The 19,122-nt window shown below is 46.5% G+C and overlaps 1 protein-coding gene across 4 annotated transcripts in view; it reads right to left on the bottom strand.

Annotated features, from left to right (window-relative positions):
• The window catches only part of kifc3 (kinesin family member C3), a 55,892-nt gene extending 45,265 nt beyond the window's left edge, over window positions 1-10,627 (bottom strand). For 2 of the 4 annotated variants that reach the window (XM_040118133.1, XM_040118048.1), the window contains exon 1: window positions 9,851-10,626. In XM_040118133.1, the coding sequence (XP_039974067.1) occupies window positions 9,851-10,147 (297 nt within the window). In that variant the 5' untranslated portion in view covers window positions 10,148-10,626. Of the gene's footprint in view, window positions 1-9,850 lie in introns of all 4 variants that reach the window. The other 2 variants (XM_040117965.1, XM_040118220.1) reach the window with 2 other exon arrangements.
• Between the last annotated feature and the right edge of the window lie 8,495 nt (window positions 10,628-19,122).

Below are 19,122 nucleotides of genomic sequence, written 5' to 3'. Positions count from 1 at the left end.
TGACAGCGCTGTCAGCTGGACGGCGGCGGAGGAGGTCGTACCAGCGTCTAGTTCTGTCGACTTCACCGAGGCAAAGAACAGGAACCAGTCACTCTGCTCTGTTTCCATCACTGTTGGTTTGGTAATTTGGTCATTTTGAGACATGAGCAGGTTTACAATAGGGCTTCAACCAACCATTACTTTCCTCATCAATTAATACGCCTGCTCTAATTCCCACAGCTCAAATGATATCGTTAGGTAGCTTGTTTTGCTCGACCGGGGGTCCGAAAACCAAAGACTTTCAGTTTACTGTGATATACGACACAGAAAAGCGGCTAACGCTCACATTAAAGTAGCTGAAACCGGCGAATGTTTGGCTTCCTTGCTTGACAAATGAAAGACGGTTATCGAGGTTATCAAAATAGCTGCGGTTATTTTTCGGTGATTGACTATCTGATTAATCAGGTGGTAGTTTGAGCTCCGGTTTACAGCCTGATGCAGCTACTTTGACTCAGAGGCTTCTTGGGCCATGATTCAAATCATTGACACTAAGTGAGCACTGCGGGAAAATACACCTAAATTCTTGAGGCACGTAAGAACACACACGCATTTTTTTGAAATAATACAGTAAATTTCAGGGCATGGTCTTGTGTAGAAAACAGCATTCAGTACCTGTGGGAAACCAAAGTAGAGAGGAGAGAGAAACTGTTTGGGTTTAGTGGTTTACAGATTCCCAAAATGCACTGCACACGCCCATTTCATCTCTTGATCTGAGCTATTTTAGGAGGAAATTACAGTGACCGTCTGGATGAAAACACACACACACACACACACACACACACACACACACACACACACACACACACACACACACACACGCCCCATGGAACATGGTTGTGACGTGACATCAGTCATCTGAAAAAAGTAAAGGAGGGGGAAATTGAAGGAGGAGAAGAAAAAAGCTGACAGAGAAGGAAACAACTCAGCAAAGAGGAGGAGGAGGAGGAGAGCGGCCTTCGTCTCCTCCTCCTCTTCCTGTGTTTCTGTTTTGGTCTCAGCTCTCTCTCTCTCTCTCTCTCTCAATACTGAACTCCAGCAGTTCTTTGAAGAAACGCTTTGATTTTTCGGGACATTCTCTCAACCCAGAGTGAGATGTTTCAGATCAGTTTCATCCCTGGGTCTCCAGTGCAGTGGTTGGTGCCGAGCTTAGCTGAGCACAAAGACCGGGAGAGGAGGGGGGGGCTGCTCCATCAAAAGAGAAAAATCCAGCTCCCGATAACTAAACTAGCATTCAACTATCTGACACGAGGCTGAGTGAAAGGAGAGAAAGTTTAAAACTGAAGTTATTGTCCAGTACAGCATGACGAGCTCCAGCTGCAGACACATGTGTTTAGGTAGGAGACTCTGGATCCTCGGATGTGGTCCGAGGATCCAGAGGCGAGACTGCCGTGATGCCTTCAGCTGTCAGATACTGTGATGACGGCGTCCAACTGACCGGACATCACTGCCGCTGAACGGTGAAAATCAGAAAACGCAGCAAAACCTACAGGACAGAAATATGACCTTACTTTCTCTCGTCTAGTCACATATCTTCAGATATGACGTCTGATTGACTCCACTCAGTGATCTCTTAAACTGCCGGAAAGAATCTCTCTAAAGCGTATACAGCATTTATTAAAAAGACGTCAGGAAATACGGGACAATGTCCGGCTGACAGAGGCAGAGGCATCGAGAAACTGTGTGTCTCAAAGTTCAAAAATCTTCATATAATTCAGTTATTCGTTTTTTAAGATGTTCCACGGGATGAGGATGTTTCAGTGAAACAGTGTGGTGGACCTCTCTCTTATTAGTGGCTGACGTGTTTTTATGCCTTATTATCTGACTCTTCTCATGCTAATATTTTCTCAGCGTTTCCTTAAAGAGCTTCTTCCTCTCATGGTAGAAACAAAACGGACAGCTCTGTTACATCATTTATTATTTATGGACTCAATTATTTCAGGAAACTCAAAAATATGAAATTATTGCTGTTAATAATCATCGGTATAGGCCGAATTAAACAGTAGGTCTGCCCATAACCCAACAAGTTAAAAAGCATATTTAAAGATATATAACGTACATTTTTATTTTTGAGCAGCACACAAAAATCAAACGTGGGGGAAAAAAAGAAAATCTCACTTCCTGCGTTTCTCTCTCGTTACATACAAGCACATTATATTCATGTAAACGTTATATCTTCCATTACCTTTACACACACGACCCAATATCTAATTGGGTCTGAAACAGACTGAATGGCTTCCGGATTTCTTCATAAACGCAGTTTGTCACATTCTCAACCCAGACATCAATGTTTGACCTTTGACTTTGTTCCAGTTCAGAGCAAAGTTTTGCTGATAATAAAACACATGTCCATTAATATATACTCTTTGATTTACTCCAGTGAGTATAAGTAACTATGTTCTTTCATATTTGGTCAGATGAGAGGTTTCCCGACCGTCACACAGACGGCAGGGCGGCATCCAGCCAGATGCCCTGCGGCATCATGGGTGATCCGGCTCGACAGCTCCCCCTGCTGGCCTCATCTGGATCGGTCCGAAAGTCAGCAGCCGTCTGGTTTTAATCACTTACACGTGTTACATAACAGAGCTATCCCAGCTGAGAATCTCTCTCTCACACACACACACACACACACACACACACACACACACACACACACACACACACACACACACACACACACGCGTGACTGCAGATTGTGGCTGACACAACCTGAATTTCCACAGTTACAGTATTTCACTGCATTATCACGGTTCATTTTCTGTCGTGTCACGTTGACTTCAGCCTCCCTGAAGCTCTGATCACCGTGTTTAAAAAGACGTTGAATTCAGTCACCACACCCAAACACACTGCAGGTCCTGCCACAGTCTGACAACCAAACAGCAGGGTCGGCTGTCAGTCAGTCAGTCAGTCAGTCAGTCAGTCACGTCTGACAAGTAAAGCAAGTTCATAAAACAAGGCAAACTCCAACAGCAGATACATAAACACAGAACAAAAACCTCATCAGTACAGATTCATCCAGCCAACAGAAACCTACCACCTACAAATATCTAGAAGACCTAAAAGGAAAACACCAAAAATATCAGTGACTTTGTTGTTGATACGCTCAACTAAATGTTTTTCCACTCCAGGATTTAATTTAAGCATCTGTCTGGTGATAATCTATATTATTCTTCTTGTTGACAGATCTCATGTCCAGACTCAAACCGACAGTGTGTCGGTCCGTCTCTCAACACCGTCCCTCCTCTGTCTGTGGCTCTCAGCTCCGAGCTCATTGGTTCCTACTGAAGACGTAAAGCTTTAAAGACACATGCCTATAGTTTCATTTTAAAGCTAGACTTGCAAGCAGGTCTACCGGGGCCAAACAGAAAACTGGGACCACATTTTGGGACCTTTGATATAAATGATCTTTATTCCTGGAAGTTATTTCACAGTTATTTCTATATATAAAAGGAGTGAGTGGGAGTCAATATTAAGTATATACCTGCCGATATTCCTCATCTTTCTTATGGTCAACAAATCTCACGCTCAGAGCCAAACAGACAATGTGTTAGTCGGGTGTAAGTCTTTAAAAAGTTTCAGACATTTTCCTAAAACAGCTGCTCACTGTGGATTTTTATCAAACAACCAGGAGGAAACAGTGAGTGTGTCGGGGACTATTTTCAGCGGCGGATGAATCCACATCTGGTGCTGTAGTGAGCATTTGCGGCAGCAGGACGGTGTGCGTTCAATTCCATTTCAATTCAATTTTATTCATATAGCAACCAAATCAGAAAGATTTATATCAGGTCACTTTTCATATTGAGCAGGTCTAGACCGGACTCTCTATAGAGCACGGGCTGAGTCTAACTAAACTACAGTGTGTGTGTTCGTGGTGGTGGAGGAACACGTGACCCAGAGCAACAGCGTGTCCAACTGATGTGGTTTAAAAGTCTCTGGAGACGGTGGAGCTCTGAGGCTCAGAGGAACCAGATTCATCGCAGGACGTGACGGAGACAGTCAGTGTTGGTTTGAGTCTGAACGTGAGGTTTAATGACAAGAACAAAAGCATATAACAACACCAGACTTGCACTTTAAAACCTAAGACATCAATAATCAGTCAGGTAATGTTTGAATGGTTACCTACACGTCAGTCAGACCGAACCAACGGCGAGGTAGCGCTAGATCTTATATAAACCAGGCGACTCTGGTCGACTCAGTGGAACAAGATTTAAACGTGGACGGCTGTGGCCTGTGTCGGGAGCAGACTCTGGCAAGTCAAACTGAAGTTACGGTAAAAGTCGTGGCTTTTATCTCAGAGGGGTTCCTAACGGGGACATCGTTAGCATGAACCTCCTGCTTAGGTACACTCGACAGTTTGAACATTACATCCTGGGGCGACTGCTCCTCTGTTAAAAGCAAATCAAATGCTCATCAACTGTGAAAATAAAATACCAGGCACCACCCAGTCCCAACTGTCAGACCTCTACACCCTTTAGCGGGCGTAACAACTCCCATCATGTTCCCCTTTAAGACTCCATCTGGCAAAACGAATCCTCTATTCCGACTCCCGCCGACATTATGAACACGCAGGGGGAGACTTTTAGCGATGCTGGCAACCTGGCTCTGTCGACGGCAACATCAGTTAGTCCGCCACTTTGATCCGGACTGAAACATCTCGACAACTATCGGATGCATTGGGAGGAAATGTGGTTCAGACGTTCACGACCCCCTCCGTTCACAGTGTGCTACTCTTAGCACAGCCACATTCACACCGATCAGCCACAGCGTTAAAACCAGTTACAAGTTTTAACGTTGTGCCCCAAAAAGTCGAGTGCCAGATGTGCCAAAGGAAACTGGGACATAACAAATCTACGAGTTTGGGAAATCACCTGAAAACTGTCAGTAACAGCTGGGCCACCTCGCTCTATTTTCTTTCTTCTATTTTGGCTGATGTTAGTGCGACCTGCCGGCTAACAAAGTTTAACGCTGAGGTTCAATTTTTTTCAGTTTCCATTTCTAATAAAACGCAGACATTTTAAAAAAAGTAATAACAGGTCCCTTTTCATTAAGACAAACTCTCGATTTCAGAGCTCATCGATTCACCTCCTTCAAGGTCCTCAATCTGAAGCTTTTCCCGCAGCTTTTATAACACAGTCCTCTCTCCTCCTGCTGATTTCTGCTCCAAACCTCTTCAAACTCTGGCGAACTGACTGTTTATGAAACAGCAAATCAAATTTTCTCGGATGAGACTAAACCTCGTGCTGCTGCATTCTTTTCTGAGATTTAGCCCACGTCTGAACTCGTGACTGACATCTGACATCTGAACTTACTGTGCCACCTACAGCATGTGTCCTAACACAGCCATAGCCCCTGACAGAGAAGGAGAAGGAACACCGACTCATTATCATCGTAAAAAAAACATACCAAGCTACAGGGAAATGTCAGCTATCAGCAGCTGTGACTCAGACCTACAGTAAGACTGTGGTTCAGCCCCCGAAGTCAGTAAACACTCAGTTAATGTTTAATGTTGTCCGAGTGGCTGCCGCGAAGCCGCTGGGGTGAATGAAGCCGGTATCTGTGAGGACGGGCTGACTGCTGCCGGTATGTGTTTGTTACAGAGACAGACCATGTAAAGCAGAAACAGCTGCAGCAGAGGAAACCCAGCTGATCAGAGAGAGGACCTGTTAAAAACCCACGTTAGCCCAATACCAGCGAACAAACCTCATTTCTTATAGGTAGCGTACGTGAAGGCTTTGGTGCAAAAGTGCAGGTTTGCTGCGATTTGAACAAACTGCTCTCGAAACAACCGTTTATAAAGGAAAATGTCACCACTGCCTGGAGACTGGGAGGAAGCTGGGGGGGGGGGCTTGAGCGTGTAATGTAATGACCTTGCATTAGCCTAGCCATTAGCCTAGCTGCCTCCCGCCAGCTGACCAGCGGTTATACAACCGTACAAAGGCAGAGAGCAGTACCCACTTTATGGTGACATGTCAGAGAGTCACATTCTGGTCTTAACTCAGTTTTGGCTGAAAATGCTGTCGCTGCATTTTGTCTTTGCAGGACGGAACAGATGTTTTTATTCTTTCAAAAAGGTATTGTAGGGATTTTGTCCCACTGCCGACACTTTTTACAGATAGTGTTGTAGCCCGCTTTGCTTTTACAGAACAAGAGCAACTATAGCTGTTGGATATGTTCAGGAGGATGTGGGGGTTTCCAGTGTACATTTCCACAGCGGTCAAATCAGCAGACAAAATACGTAGATGTTGGTAATGACAAGAGAGAATCATCCACATGATTATTTGATACTGAAATGATAACAACCAGACTCAGACCCGACCAGCGAGCACCAGCCCACGCTCACGGGATTTCTGAAAACAGAACTGTGTCAACTGGTGATCCCGGCACAAAACACATCAGGTCTCCGTCATGTTCACGGGCCGCGGTACATAACGGATTCATCCTGGAAGGCTGTTGATGTAGCGCTTTCTCCGTATGAAAGTAACACCGGCGAATGGGAATTCGGTCAGACGAGAGCGTTTCGACCAACCAGTCAACCGGTCTGACGGGAGAGCACAGCCCTACATCATTCAACAGTGATTCGGGGCTGCAAGGTATTTCTACGTCAAGTGAATGGGACCGAGTTGATAAGCACACAATCTTGGTCGGTTCCCTCAGGTTTGTTTCGTTAATGAGGGTTTGACCCAGATACAAACCGAGCATGGACACAGACACGCACAAGCAATAACCTAATGTGGGACAATTTAACGGTCTAGCTTTACTCAGTATTATTCAAAACAGAATATTTTCATGTTTCTCAACGGGAAATCTTAAATTTTAACACTTTCTCTAACACTTTTTTCATGTTTTCGGTTGAATGTGTCAATATGATTCCTCCAGTTAAAAGAAATAAACAACCAGACTGAAGGACTTTAGTTAATGCTGCTTCCACGTGGGTAAAATATCCGATCGGCACTTCGTCAGTGATGTGGCTGCCGCTCTGCCTCGGTGATAACAGAGAGAAAAAACAGTTTATTTATAGAAACTCTTCTGTGGAGCAGTCGGTCGGTGCAGACTCCACCCTGCCGGCCGGCCGCCTCCTGAACCAAACACACTGATCTTACTGTCATCATCCCTGCAGTGATTCAAACCACAACAGTGCAGGCCGACACACACACACACACACACACACAGACGACGGGAAACCAGGGAGTCTGTCTGTATCCCAAATGTCCTCATGAGAACAGGAAAAACACATAAGTCCTGCAGAGTGAGGACGTTCAGCAGCTACTCACTTCGTCAATGTGTTGCTTAAAATTTAATCTTGGGTTTAGGTTTAGGATTAAAACTGGGTTTAGTGTCCGATAGGTTACTTAAAGGAATGACAGGACAGGTGACAGGTGAGTTCTGACGTTCACCAAAAAAAAAGAACCAGCCTTGTTTCCAGTGTTAACGGACCAGTGTGCAGGACTTGGGGGGATCTATTGATAGAAATGGAATATAAACTTCAGACTGACGTTTTCATTAGTGTATAATCCCCTGAAATGAACAGGCCCTTCACACCTACGTAGGGAGCGGGTCTGCTTCCACGGAGCCCGCCCTGGTTCTACAGTAGCCCAGAACGGACCAACAAAACACTGGCTCTAGAGAGGCCACCGTAGGTTCTCCTACCCGGGGTGAGGGGTATTCAGGTGCTTGCAACCTCACCACTAGGTGCCACTAAATCCAATAGCAGTCCATCTCGACAAAGCTGACCTGCGAGTGGACGGAGAGCCAGAGAGTCCAAAATGGAGGAAGCAATCGTAGCATCTTAGCTGTGTCGTACCACTTTTATCTAACCTCCTCCGTCCGAGTAAAAACTGTTCCACAAAAGAGGAACAGGTTACAGACAGTTACAAGACAGGAGTCAGTAGGCACTTTTACATGGAGCCTAATATTCTGATTACAATCGGTTTAAAAGCCCAAACAGAATAAAAATGATTCATATCAACACCTTCAATCAGAATAAACAGGCCCAAACCGATCCGTTGCAGAGGGGTCGTTTAAACCGTCTCATGAACCCATCAAAAGAAATACTGTACCGTGTAAACGATGTGACCTGGTTACTTTCTGGCTGCATGTCCTCCGTCTTAACGTAAATGCGCGGGGACGTGCGTTTTGTCCACGCATGACGTACGCATCACTTTTGAGTGTCACACAAATGTTCCTACCAAATGCGTCAGCGCATGTAAACACCAGACCGCGTTGAACCAGATCCCACGTAAACAGCTGACCCGAAATCCTCAGTCGGAAGGATTTCAAATCAGCAGCCCGCGGTCGAACCTTTCCCCTTGAATAAACTGTGCTCGCTTGCTGTATTACTGTGGCTAATGAGAGGTGGTGTACGGCGGGTTTACCAGAGCTTGTTTGAACAGCCAAGAGTGACCCAGGCAGGAAACGTGCAGGAGAACCAAAACTAGGAGCTAAGAGAGGCTAAAAAGCTCAGAGAGCTCAGGGGATGTGGGTCTTTCACAGCAAGTGACAGCAGTCACATTACACATATTTACCAATGGAATATGAACATGTGGATTAATGCAGCTTTAATGGATGTTAAAAAGTTCGCGCCCTTGATTTAATGCCGAAATAACTGGTCATCTATCGACTAATCAATGCACCTCATTTAGTCTTTTATGAAGCAGAAATGTCAAACGCTCACTGGTGGCGGCTTCTCAAATGTGAATTTCTTCTGCTTCTCTGCGTTTTGCATCTTCGGGTTTCGGGCTGTTGGTCGGACAGAACTAAACATTTGAAGGTGTTAGCTTGGACTCGGAGAAACAGTTTTCTGACATTTCATAGACTAAAAAAACGTGGCTGCAACTGATTATTTGGTTAATCTATTAGTCGCTCCACAGAAAAATGAGCCAGAAACACTCTTGGGAAGTGGATCAGTCATTTAGGTCATTTTCCAAGAAAAAAAACGACCAAACATTTGATGGTCTGAGGTTCTGAGGTGAGAAGTTCCTGCTCTTCGCCGTCTCGTCCGGAGGTAGACTGAGTGTCTTCGGGTTTAAGACGGTGGCGGGGTGAAACTACGCATCTGAAGACGCCACCCGAGACCTAATCGATGATGAAAATTATTTGTTTAAGTGCCACAATGACTGGTCGACTATTAATTGAGTAACCGAAGTCAGTGAGCACTTTGTTAACGTTCAATTTCTCTGCTTTTCACCGTTTGTTGCCGCTGGAGTGGAAGGATTCAACGGACTCGTCAGAAATTGTCCCTGCGTTATGACTAGTTTTAGATGAATTGATCGGTAAATATCGCTGCGTTTCGGCCGTGAAACCGACATTACCACAGGAACACGAACGCGTGCGTGCGTGTGTGTGTGTGTGTGTGTGTGCGTGTGTGTGTGTCTGTGCGTGTCTGCGCGTGTGTGTGTGTGTGTGTGAGTGCGCGTGTGTGTCTGTGCGTGTGTGTCTGTGCGCGCGCGTGTCTGTGTGTGTCTGTGTGTGTCTGTGTGTGTGTGTGTCTGTGTGTGTGTGTGTGTGCGTGTGTGTTGACCAGGTGAGGCCGAGGCTCTTTTGTTGAGGCTGAAAACCGCTGAGGGGAGAGAAGAGCTTTGAAGCGGTGGAAACTGCTGGACGGCCGCATGAAAAGAGCCCGACGGTCAAACACAGCGAGGTGAATCAGATCTGCTCCGTTTGACACTTTCAACCGCTGGTTCATTTGAAGGACAACGGCCGAACAACGCCACGGGGACAGCGGGGGGGACAGCGTCCCCGTCGACCACCAGAACCACGCTTTGTGCCGCGAAAGCGCGAAGGAAAGAGAGTTTGGAGAAACCAAACTTTTCCTTACCTCTGGTCCCAAGCAGCGACTCCTCTCCCTCCTTCTCCTCCCCCTCTTCTCGCCGTTTCCTCGCCGTAAATTCCTCCCAGGTTCTCCCGGGTAAAGAGTTCGGCCGGTGAAATGCGAATCTGAAGTTAAAAACTGGGCTGCGGGCGCGGGTAGTCTCCGGTTTTCCAGCGGCACGGGACCCGTGTGTCGCCCCGCTGGTCCGCTGCTCCCCGCCGCTAAAAAGTCAAGACTGCTGCCTGACTGTGCCGCATTCAGGGGCCGTCGGACATGTGGGGGCCGTGCGTGCTGAGCGCGCATGGGCGAGGGGAAAAAAGCAGCGAACTCCAGAGCGACGAGGGCGGGACGGATCCGTAGGATGGACCGTCAGAAGTACCACATTAAACCAAACGCTGTCTCGGTTCTTAAAGTGCAAAGGGCGAGAAGCTTGGCGACACTTTCTCATAAGAAAACGATCTCGTGTTTACAGGCATTGTTATCCCCTTCGACCAGATCAAGCTTCACATAGAAGCTGCCATTAAAGGGCGCTCTTACTGTAATCTCAAGTTTCTGATTTATTCCTCAGTGTTTTAGAGGAATAGTCTGAAAAAAAAAAACTTTAGCTTTAGCTTTCTGGCTCAGGACTTAGATAAGAAGACGGATGTCATCGCATGTCTGTGTGTGGACAGAGTTCTCGACAGATTTAGCATGGCGCTCCTCACTCTCGGACTTGTGACGTAAAGTTTAAGCTAAAGAGCAGAACTGATGCACCAGAACCAGAGATATCGTCCCCCCCCGACACACACACACACACACACTTCTCCCTCTTCAGATCCACACGCTGAGGTGGAGAGTTACTGGAGCTGGAGTCAGGGGTGGGTTAGCTTAGCTTAGCATAAGGACCGGAAGCCGGGGGAAACTACTGGCCCACCTCTGAAGTAAACTAATTAACGCGTTGCATCTCACCTGTTTAACTCGTAAGTGTAAGAACGACCGTTAGTGGTTTCCCGGGGTGTTGCGTGACAGACAGCTGTGCATCCATGAGCTCAGGTTTCGGTTTCTGTACGGTTCCAATAGTACCAGATCTGACCCAGACGAGGTTTAATATGTTAATTACTGAGCCTTAGAGGTGCCGGAGGTGTATTTTTGAATTTTGGACAGAGGCTAGCTTTTGCCACCTATTTATCACCTTTTACTCTGTAAAATGACAAATGAATTAAATGAATAAAACAGCAAGTGGACAAACATCGCCGGGTTCTTGAGTCTGCAGCTGGAGGATACTCCTTTCCTACAACCCCGCACTCAAAGGACGTGATGTGCCAACTCCAGATACAGCTCAGAAACAATCACTGGACAAAAAGATGGACGACATGACAGCGAAGCCAAAACATCTTGATCGCACGTGTCAAATCAATTTTTCCCACAGATGCTTTCCCTCATTTTTCATAGCTCTTATCACATTGATGTAGGTTCAAATGTCGTTTTTGTGATAAGTTTGGTTTTAATTAGTTGTTTGATGCTATAAAAAGGGGTTGTGACATCCTGATGGACAGCTGTGTGTGTGTGTGTCTGTGTGTGTGTGCGTGTCTGTGTGTGTGTGTGTGTGCGTGTCTGTCTGTGTGTGTGTGTGTCTGTGTGTTTGTGCGTGTGCGTGTCTGTGTGTGTGTGTGTGTGTTTGTGCGTGTCTGTGTGTGTGTGTGTGTGTGTGTGTGCGTGTGCGTGTCTGTGTGTGTGAGTGTGTGTGTCTGTGTGTGCTCGCCATGAGTCAGGCGGGCGTAGGGGCGGGACCTCGATGCAGCCTCTCGACCCAGCGATCACTACTGCACAGACTCCGGCTCCAAATGATGTCACTGACGCAAGATGGCGGCGCCCCCTCCCCCGGTGGACATATCACAATTTCCTTTTGTCTGCATTTCAAAAGACACACACACACACGCCCGCACTCACACACACCATGTCCATTTTAAATCGTTTTATTTACAAACTGAATTGTTTTTACATGTTACAGTGCCTTCATCGCCTCAGTGGACATGCGTTAAATCTTCCGTATCCTGGTGTTTAGAGTCGACGTACGGCAGCAGAGCAGCACTACAAGCTCCAGTAGATACGTGGGGTTGCGCGGTTCTTCTTCTTCTTCTACTCTCAGTGGTCAGCAGTGGTGATGAAGCCTCCTGTGTTCAACAGCAGCTCTCAACTCTGCATTGTTTCTGCTTTTACCGCCTTTTCTTGTTTTCTGTCTTTCCCCTTCGGCTTAGACCAACACAATGAGAGCTTCCTCTGCTTCCCGAAGCCTTTCCTGTTACACACACACACACACACACACACACACACCACCAGCGTTTCCATATTCGGGAGCTACTACACGTCTCCCCACGGCTCTCTATTTGCTCAACAGAAAGCTCGGCAGCGCCCTCTAGCAGCAGTAAAGGATCAAAAAAGACTGGAGGTGAATGATGCTACAATATTTCTGTAGTTTTAGAGCAAATTCTGTGGAAACAATGTGCGCGGCTCTAGCTCGTCATCCTCCCGACACATCTCTCAACAACAGTTTCATCTAAGTGACAGACTGACTCAGCGGCGCGCCCTTACTGTCTCTGTTGGTCAGAGCTGTGAATTTTTGTGCTTGGCCTCGACGCAACAGATTCCCACGGATTAACTTCACCCCCACGAGCCGATCCACTAATCACAGTCAGCCCCTTTGAAATGAACTGATTTCGGTGTGAAATTTCGCTGCTGTAGATGCTGGTTTTGACAGGCCTTTTAACATTAAAACAATATCCTGGCCTTCAAATAAATCCTGATCAGACTGAAACCTGTTCCTCTCTCACACACACTCACACACACACACAGAGAGATGACCCCTGAATGATCTGGAAACTGGTGGAGGGAAATCATTAAAAGCCATTAGAGCTCAGTTTGTTTCAGACAGCTATCGAGCGGCTCACAGTGGAAACAGGAAACAAACAGCGGACCGGGTCACGGCGGGATGGGGCCGAGAAACACAGTCATCTTCACACGGCTTTCAGCGGTTTCATCAACAAGCACTATGGATCTGGCCACTAACATGTGAGACAAATATACGTTCGGTCTCATTTTATGTCGGTAAAACTAAAACATCAACGTCATCACGCGGCTCTGACATCTACATCATCATCATCACTGTTTAACATGAAGCTGCTTCTAAAATAAAATCAGCTCAGTGAAGGCCACAGTGAGTCAGTGGCTGTACTGAGAAGCCCCAGCGCTGCAGAACAGAAGCTAAGGACTCTGGGAAATCCGTGGTCCGTCTTTAACTTTCGAAACGCACTTATTTCGCTGTTTCGGCCACGGCCTCCCCGTTTTTCGTTGTGTTTGCTCACATGGGTGAAACAGCGCAGTCTGTCGGTGTGGTCAAACACGGAACTGCATCATTACTGGAGTCCACCCGAACCATCGCCGCCGAGGATTTCTCAGCTTTCCCTGGCCTGTGATCCCAGTATTTAGATCCCCAAAATTTTCACAAGTCCATGTTATAAAGCTAATGAGTTAACATGTGAACATAATAAGGAAGGAAAAGAGAAAACAAGGGAGAAAGAAAAGGAGAAGGGGAATGAAAAAGGAATATAAAAACAAACTACAGGAGGAGGGAGGTAGACAAAATAAGGAACGCCAACTTTGAAAAACCTTTTTCAGATATGTAAGCTTGTTTTTCCAGTTTGTGGGGCTCTATTTTCGTGTGAGTGTACGGAGCAGAACTCAGTGTTGCACCAGCAGGCCGGTATTTTCCTGCTTTGCACTGAGACGATCTCCTAGACTGTGCTGGTCGGTATCTCGGTGACTCGCCATGCGCCTAAGTGGGAGGCGAGGCGTGGCAGAGGGTGTGGCGATGCCAATCCGGGAGCTCACTGCGATCTCGGTGGCTAGAAATTAGCGAGCTCAGTGCGCTTTTGCCCCATAACATTTTGGTCACCTTATTTGGTGAAATCACACCAAAATAAACCTCATGGTTTGTTCCTCTTTCCACTTCTAATGTTCAATTTTCAACCAACTGACAAGTTACCGCGCAAACAAAAAAGCTTTACTCCGATTTAGGCATCAGTGACAGCCAGCCAGTCAGGGTAGAGACTAATGAGTGATTCTCCTCAGCTCTGTAATCCATGACAGTTAGTAGATGGTCCTTACGGCCTTTCCTTGACGCTGACGATCCCTTCACGACCGTCTGAAGGCAGCAGGTGTCTGTTCCGTCTGCAGACTCTGACTGGACTGACGCTGCTAAGCCTCTATTATGCTCCGCAGGTCAAACTTTGCACAACAAGCAGATAGCTAACCACAGAAACCTCCATCTTCTAAGATCTATTGAAAATTTTCCCTCAGGATTCCTCACTGGGTCACCGGGGCAACAGCGCGCGCCTCGTCCTTTTTTTTAACGGGTCTGGACGACGAAACACCCGGAGCTCGGCGTGTTCGGCGGGTTACGTTTTTAAAAGTAATTTATTTCCGGATCATACCAGGATCACATTCATGTTACCGTATGAAACAGGTGACTTTTTATTTACCTTCAGTTCCTTCAGTTATTTTCTGAATCTGCAGTTCAATTAAACTGAATTAAACTAATTTGAAAAACTAATAGAACATTAAAAAAAACGATACCGCACTTTTAATTCTACTTTCACTGCACTGCGGTGGTATTTAACAGCAGGTGGTTACGGCTCGCCGTAGGACAGATACAACGATGCACTGTTACGCATGGAAAACGTGACGATTACCGTGAGACCGTCGAGGTGCCCGACGTGCATGAAAAAGGGAATTCAAGTCAAGAAAGAGTCTTCATTCAGCGTATTTGAGCCGTTGTTTTCACATCTGAAACTGTGTTCGTCCTGGACAACAAGTTTCCTCTGAGGAAAACAAGCCGTCAGTGCGTCGCTGCAGGAAGAATCCTGTGTTTGAAGGGGGTGAGAGCGGCGAATGTGATTGGCCTCGACGGTCACAACCTCCAGCACGCCCACGTATAAGCTATGATAGTAATAACATGTTTGGCCCCTGGCACGCTTGACTGTGATCTGCGCCGCCCACGCCAGCTTCACAAAGATAGAGCCCACTGGTGTTTTCCTTCAGCTTCTGTTTTCCACAAACGCGGAATGCGCCTAAAGCCGGAGAAGGAAAACACGCGTCGCGCTGTCATTTAACAACTACACAGGGAGAAAACCACCAGAAGAAGAAACAGAGAACAGTTTGTGAGACCAGAATGCACCGGGGCTTCGTGTTCTTCCATCCACCTCCACCCGAAACCCCTCCCCCCTCTCAGAGGGACTCATTGACTGCTGTAGAAGAAGACGCGGCAGGTGGTTGAGGAGGAACACCTTTCCTGCGAGGATGGCGGCCTCCCGTCGAATCACTCCTCCTCAGCCTCCCCCCTCTCCTTCGCCTCTGCGTCCTCCTCCCGGGACGTCACCTCCACAGTGAGCAGCTCCTCTCCTTGCTCTCGCGGCGTCATCCTGATGATGACGCAGGAGTCGGCCGTCTCTGCCACCGTGTCGTCGTCGTCCCGAACCGGAGCGAGAGGAATCGGAGAGCGCCGGTGCGTCGGAGAGGGAGGGGGGACCGGAGAGATGGAGGAGGGATCCTGGGAGGGACAAAAAGGAGGAGATGGAGTGGAGTGGAAGACTTTGTCTGTTTCTTTCTTTCTTTCTTACATCCATCTTCCCTTCCTGTCAATCCTCCTTGCTTTTTCTTTCCTTCTCCTTTTTTCCTTCCTTTCCAACTTCCTCTTCCTTCCCTCTTTCTTCCTCGCCTTCTTTCTTACTTCATTATTTGCTTCCTTCCTTTCTACCTTCCTCTTCCTTCCTCTCTACTTTCCTTTTCCTAGCTTCCTTTCTACCTTCTTCTTCCCTCCTTCATTTCTTCCTTCCATCCTATCCCTTTCCTTTTTTCCTTCCTCATCCCTTCTTTCCTGGCTTCTGTTCTTCTTTCCTTCCCTTTGTTGATCAGGCCCGAATGGATTTTAGCCTGTTGGGCGTATTTTCTTTTTTCCGTCCCTCCTCTAACAGCTTCCTTCCCGTGAAGAAACGCTCCGTGTTGACGTGAACTTCAACACGGAGCTTTAAAGGACACTTTTCTTTTTGAAGCTATAGCAACTATCTGAAATCCAAAACTTCCCTATAAACCAGCTGTGAATGTTACGGCTTTGACATTTTCGACTGTTTAATGCAATGTGGAACTTATGAAGTCCACCAATTTGATTTGATAAAAAAAAACTGTAGAACTAATTAATACTAAGATGTCTGGTTGATTTTGAATCATTTGTTTAAATGTCAGCAAACTATCAGTAACTCTTTAGACCTGGAAAAATTTGGTCTTGGTTTACAAATTTGATTCAAACACACAAGGAGCCTGGCTTTATACAGTTTGCCTCTGAAACTATTTTTCCTTTCTATATTAGACAGTATTGAACTAATCCATGCAGGATTCGTTTGGAGGACACGTGGTCAGGAGAATCTGGCATTTAAAAAGCTGTAGCTATGATATTGAGATGCTGGGAAACTAATCGAAACATTGACCTGAATGATTATTATAATTATCTAGTATCTACACAGTAAACAGATATAGTGTAAATAAGTACAGCACTGTGCAGTGTTTTCCTCAGAGCGAACCCTTTCCATCATCTGTGTTTGACCAGCAGCGTTTGGATAAATGTCTTGTGTCAGCACAGAGAAACAAACGGTAGAAATCATGTTTCAGATCAGTCACAGGTCGGAGTCCTGAGACCTGCTGCGTCAAACCGAACAAATATCCAGATATTCATTCTCACAACACAAAAATATTCGGTTTACCGGACGACACAAGGCTCAAGCGCTTTAGATCTAAATATATCCAACGGGTGACAGTGTCCAATGGGTAACAGTGTCCTATATGGCCGTGAGAAGAACATTCAATAAATCTCCCAGATGAAAACAGAAAGTGTTGCTCGATCTGAAACAATCCATCAGTGACAATGAAAAAAAAATCCTCTACCAGCTCTGCAGTCAAGAGAAGTTGCAGTTTAAGGTTCTGTGTTTTTTCATATTTTCTTTGTGTAACAGAAGGAAAGAGCCTAAAAATGTGCCTGAGGATGAAACACTACAAACGGATGGACATCACACCAACATCTTCCTTTTAGATTTTTCACATTTTCATGAGACAAATCCATTAGTCTAATAATGATTGTTATAATCCCTCAAAACTACGCTCTGTTTTTATCTGCACGATCAAAGTTTTTCTTTAGTTGTTATTATTTCTTATTATTAGATGTTTTATGATGAACCTATTTCACTGGTGGAAAAATACGGAAAACTGAAAACCTCCCTTTAAGTGAACAATCAAACGAAACATTTCCTTCTGATGTGTCCTATGTGTTGTACCTCTGCCGTGCTCTCGGACGGTTTGTAGGCCTTCTTCAGTTTGGCGAAGGTTCCCTCTATTCCCGCCTGCTTCGTCACCTCCAGCGCCGCCTTGAACATTTTGGGTGTGTCCGGTCTGGGCGGGATGACCACCACCACCTCTTTACTGCCGTCCTTCTCATCCGGCTTCTTGTCCTTCGTCAGCATTTTCCTGTACAAACGCAGAGACACGGTGACGGGTCAAAGGGGAACGTGGACAACGTGAACAGAGAAACACAAAGTACAGACATAAAAACTGTTAGCGCTCAGTGTCGCTGTGAAACTACGGCGGTCCCTTATCAACACCTGCAGCACCTCCAGCACATCCACCCGCTCTGCTGCAGCAGCATGATCTGACTGAGCCCAGCGGGAGGATCGCGGCACTGATCTGATCCAATTCTCCCACAGTCTGCAGCAAGAAGCAGAGTGACCCGAGTGAGCAGATTAGAGGCCGGTCTAATCCTGTTCAGGACAGAAGACGGAGATCAGACGGAGACGGAAGGAGGGCAGAGGAAGCGGTTCGGCACCAGATGAAAGAAACTGTCTGCGCTTTTGATTATTATTATCTATCAGGGCTTAAAAGTGAAATTTCCAATTGACTTCGTCATTGATGGAAGAACCAAATTAGAGCGAGGCTGCTGAACCTCTTTACAGATCCTCACGCAGGAATTTCAACAGCTCCCGTGTGATTTTTCTTGCTGGAGCAATTTCTACCCTCTATATTCACATAAGAACCATCGTCAATACAACTAGGTTACGGTCACCGGTCGCGCTATTAAACGCAGTAGCACGCTGCATTCAAACCACAAGCGTGAACGAATAACAGCATGGAGGCCAACACGCTCCTGACGCTAACGATTCTTCCCGCTTTTCAGATATCACTCCGGAGCAGCCACACGGCGCCTGTCTGATGTATTAGCTGCAGGGAAACCACACACTGGACGCAACAGCGTGAACAGTGACGTGACTGTCAAAGAATGAAACTAACGCTGCATTTCCTCCAAAGCCAAACCTGAGTTATAACTGGCAGCCGCCAAGCACCTCACCGAAAACCTGATACTGTCAGGAGCTGATATTTATCAATAAGTATCGATCACAGAGCTGCGTGGATTCACACCATGAGCTGTGGAATCTGTTCTCCTTCCTCTCTGCAAAAGCCTCCACCAGTTTATTAAAAATCATCTGACGTATTTCAGACTGGAGACGTTCTCTCGGTTCTCAGTTCATCGTTGGTATGTGTAAAGTTGTAAAATGAACGTTCTCCATAAAAAAAGATCATAGGCTTAAAAATAAAAGGTGAAGACAAGTCCAAGTTACGCAGGCCAACTGATATATTCTCTCCTGGCTCACACAGAAGAGTCGGCACGACCCAGAGGGCTCAGACCACATCCAGCTGCTACAACGGGAACCCGGCGCTGGGCACAAGTCGCGGGTGAATTCAGATGAATCCCGCTGCTAATCTGGCCCCGTCGTGGCTCGTGCTACTGCGGCGCAAAAATCTCCCGATTTTCCCCACGGACCTTTATGATAAAAGAGACGCCGATTATTTGCCGTCTCTGCTATGTGGGTTTCATCGTTATAAAACCTTCTCAGAGCCCGAGGAATTGTTTTTACTTGAATGACGTCTCAGTGTAAATGGGCCAGCGGGGGAAACGGTAATGAGCACGTGCAGTGGGACGCACAACGTGGAAACAGACCCAGACGCTGGACGACTTTTTGGGCTGAAGCGCCGGGCGAGCGCCTGTTCATCCAGCTCGTGTGTCATGTCCCACAGATCTGCTGTGCTGAGCTTTTGGCTAAAGCTATTTAATGTTACGCCTGAGAGTCTTCACACATGGATGGAACCAGGCTGTGGAACAGTTGTCTTTAATGTATCTGTGGATCCTCACAAACTCTCACAAT

This window comes from Xiphias gladius, chromosome 1 (genome assembly GCF_016859285.1).
Source record: "Xiphias gladius isolate SHS-SW01 ecotype Sanya breed wild chromosome 1, ASM1685928v1, whole genome shotgun sequence".
Taxonomy (NCBI): domain Eukaryota; kingdom Metazoa; phylum Chordata; class Actinopteri; order Istiophoriformes; family Xiphiidae; genus Xiphias; species Xiphias gladius.
Note: the sequence above shows the minus strand (reverse complement) of the source record. Positions and strands in the feature narration are given on the sequence as shown.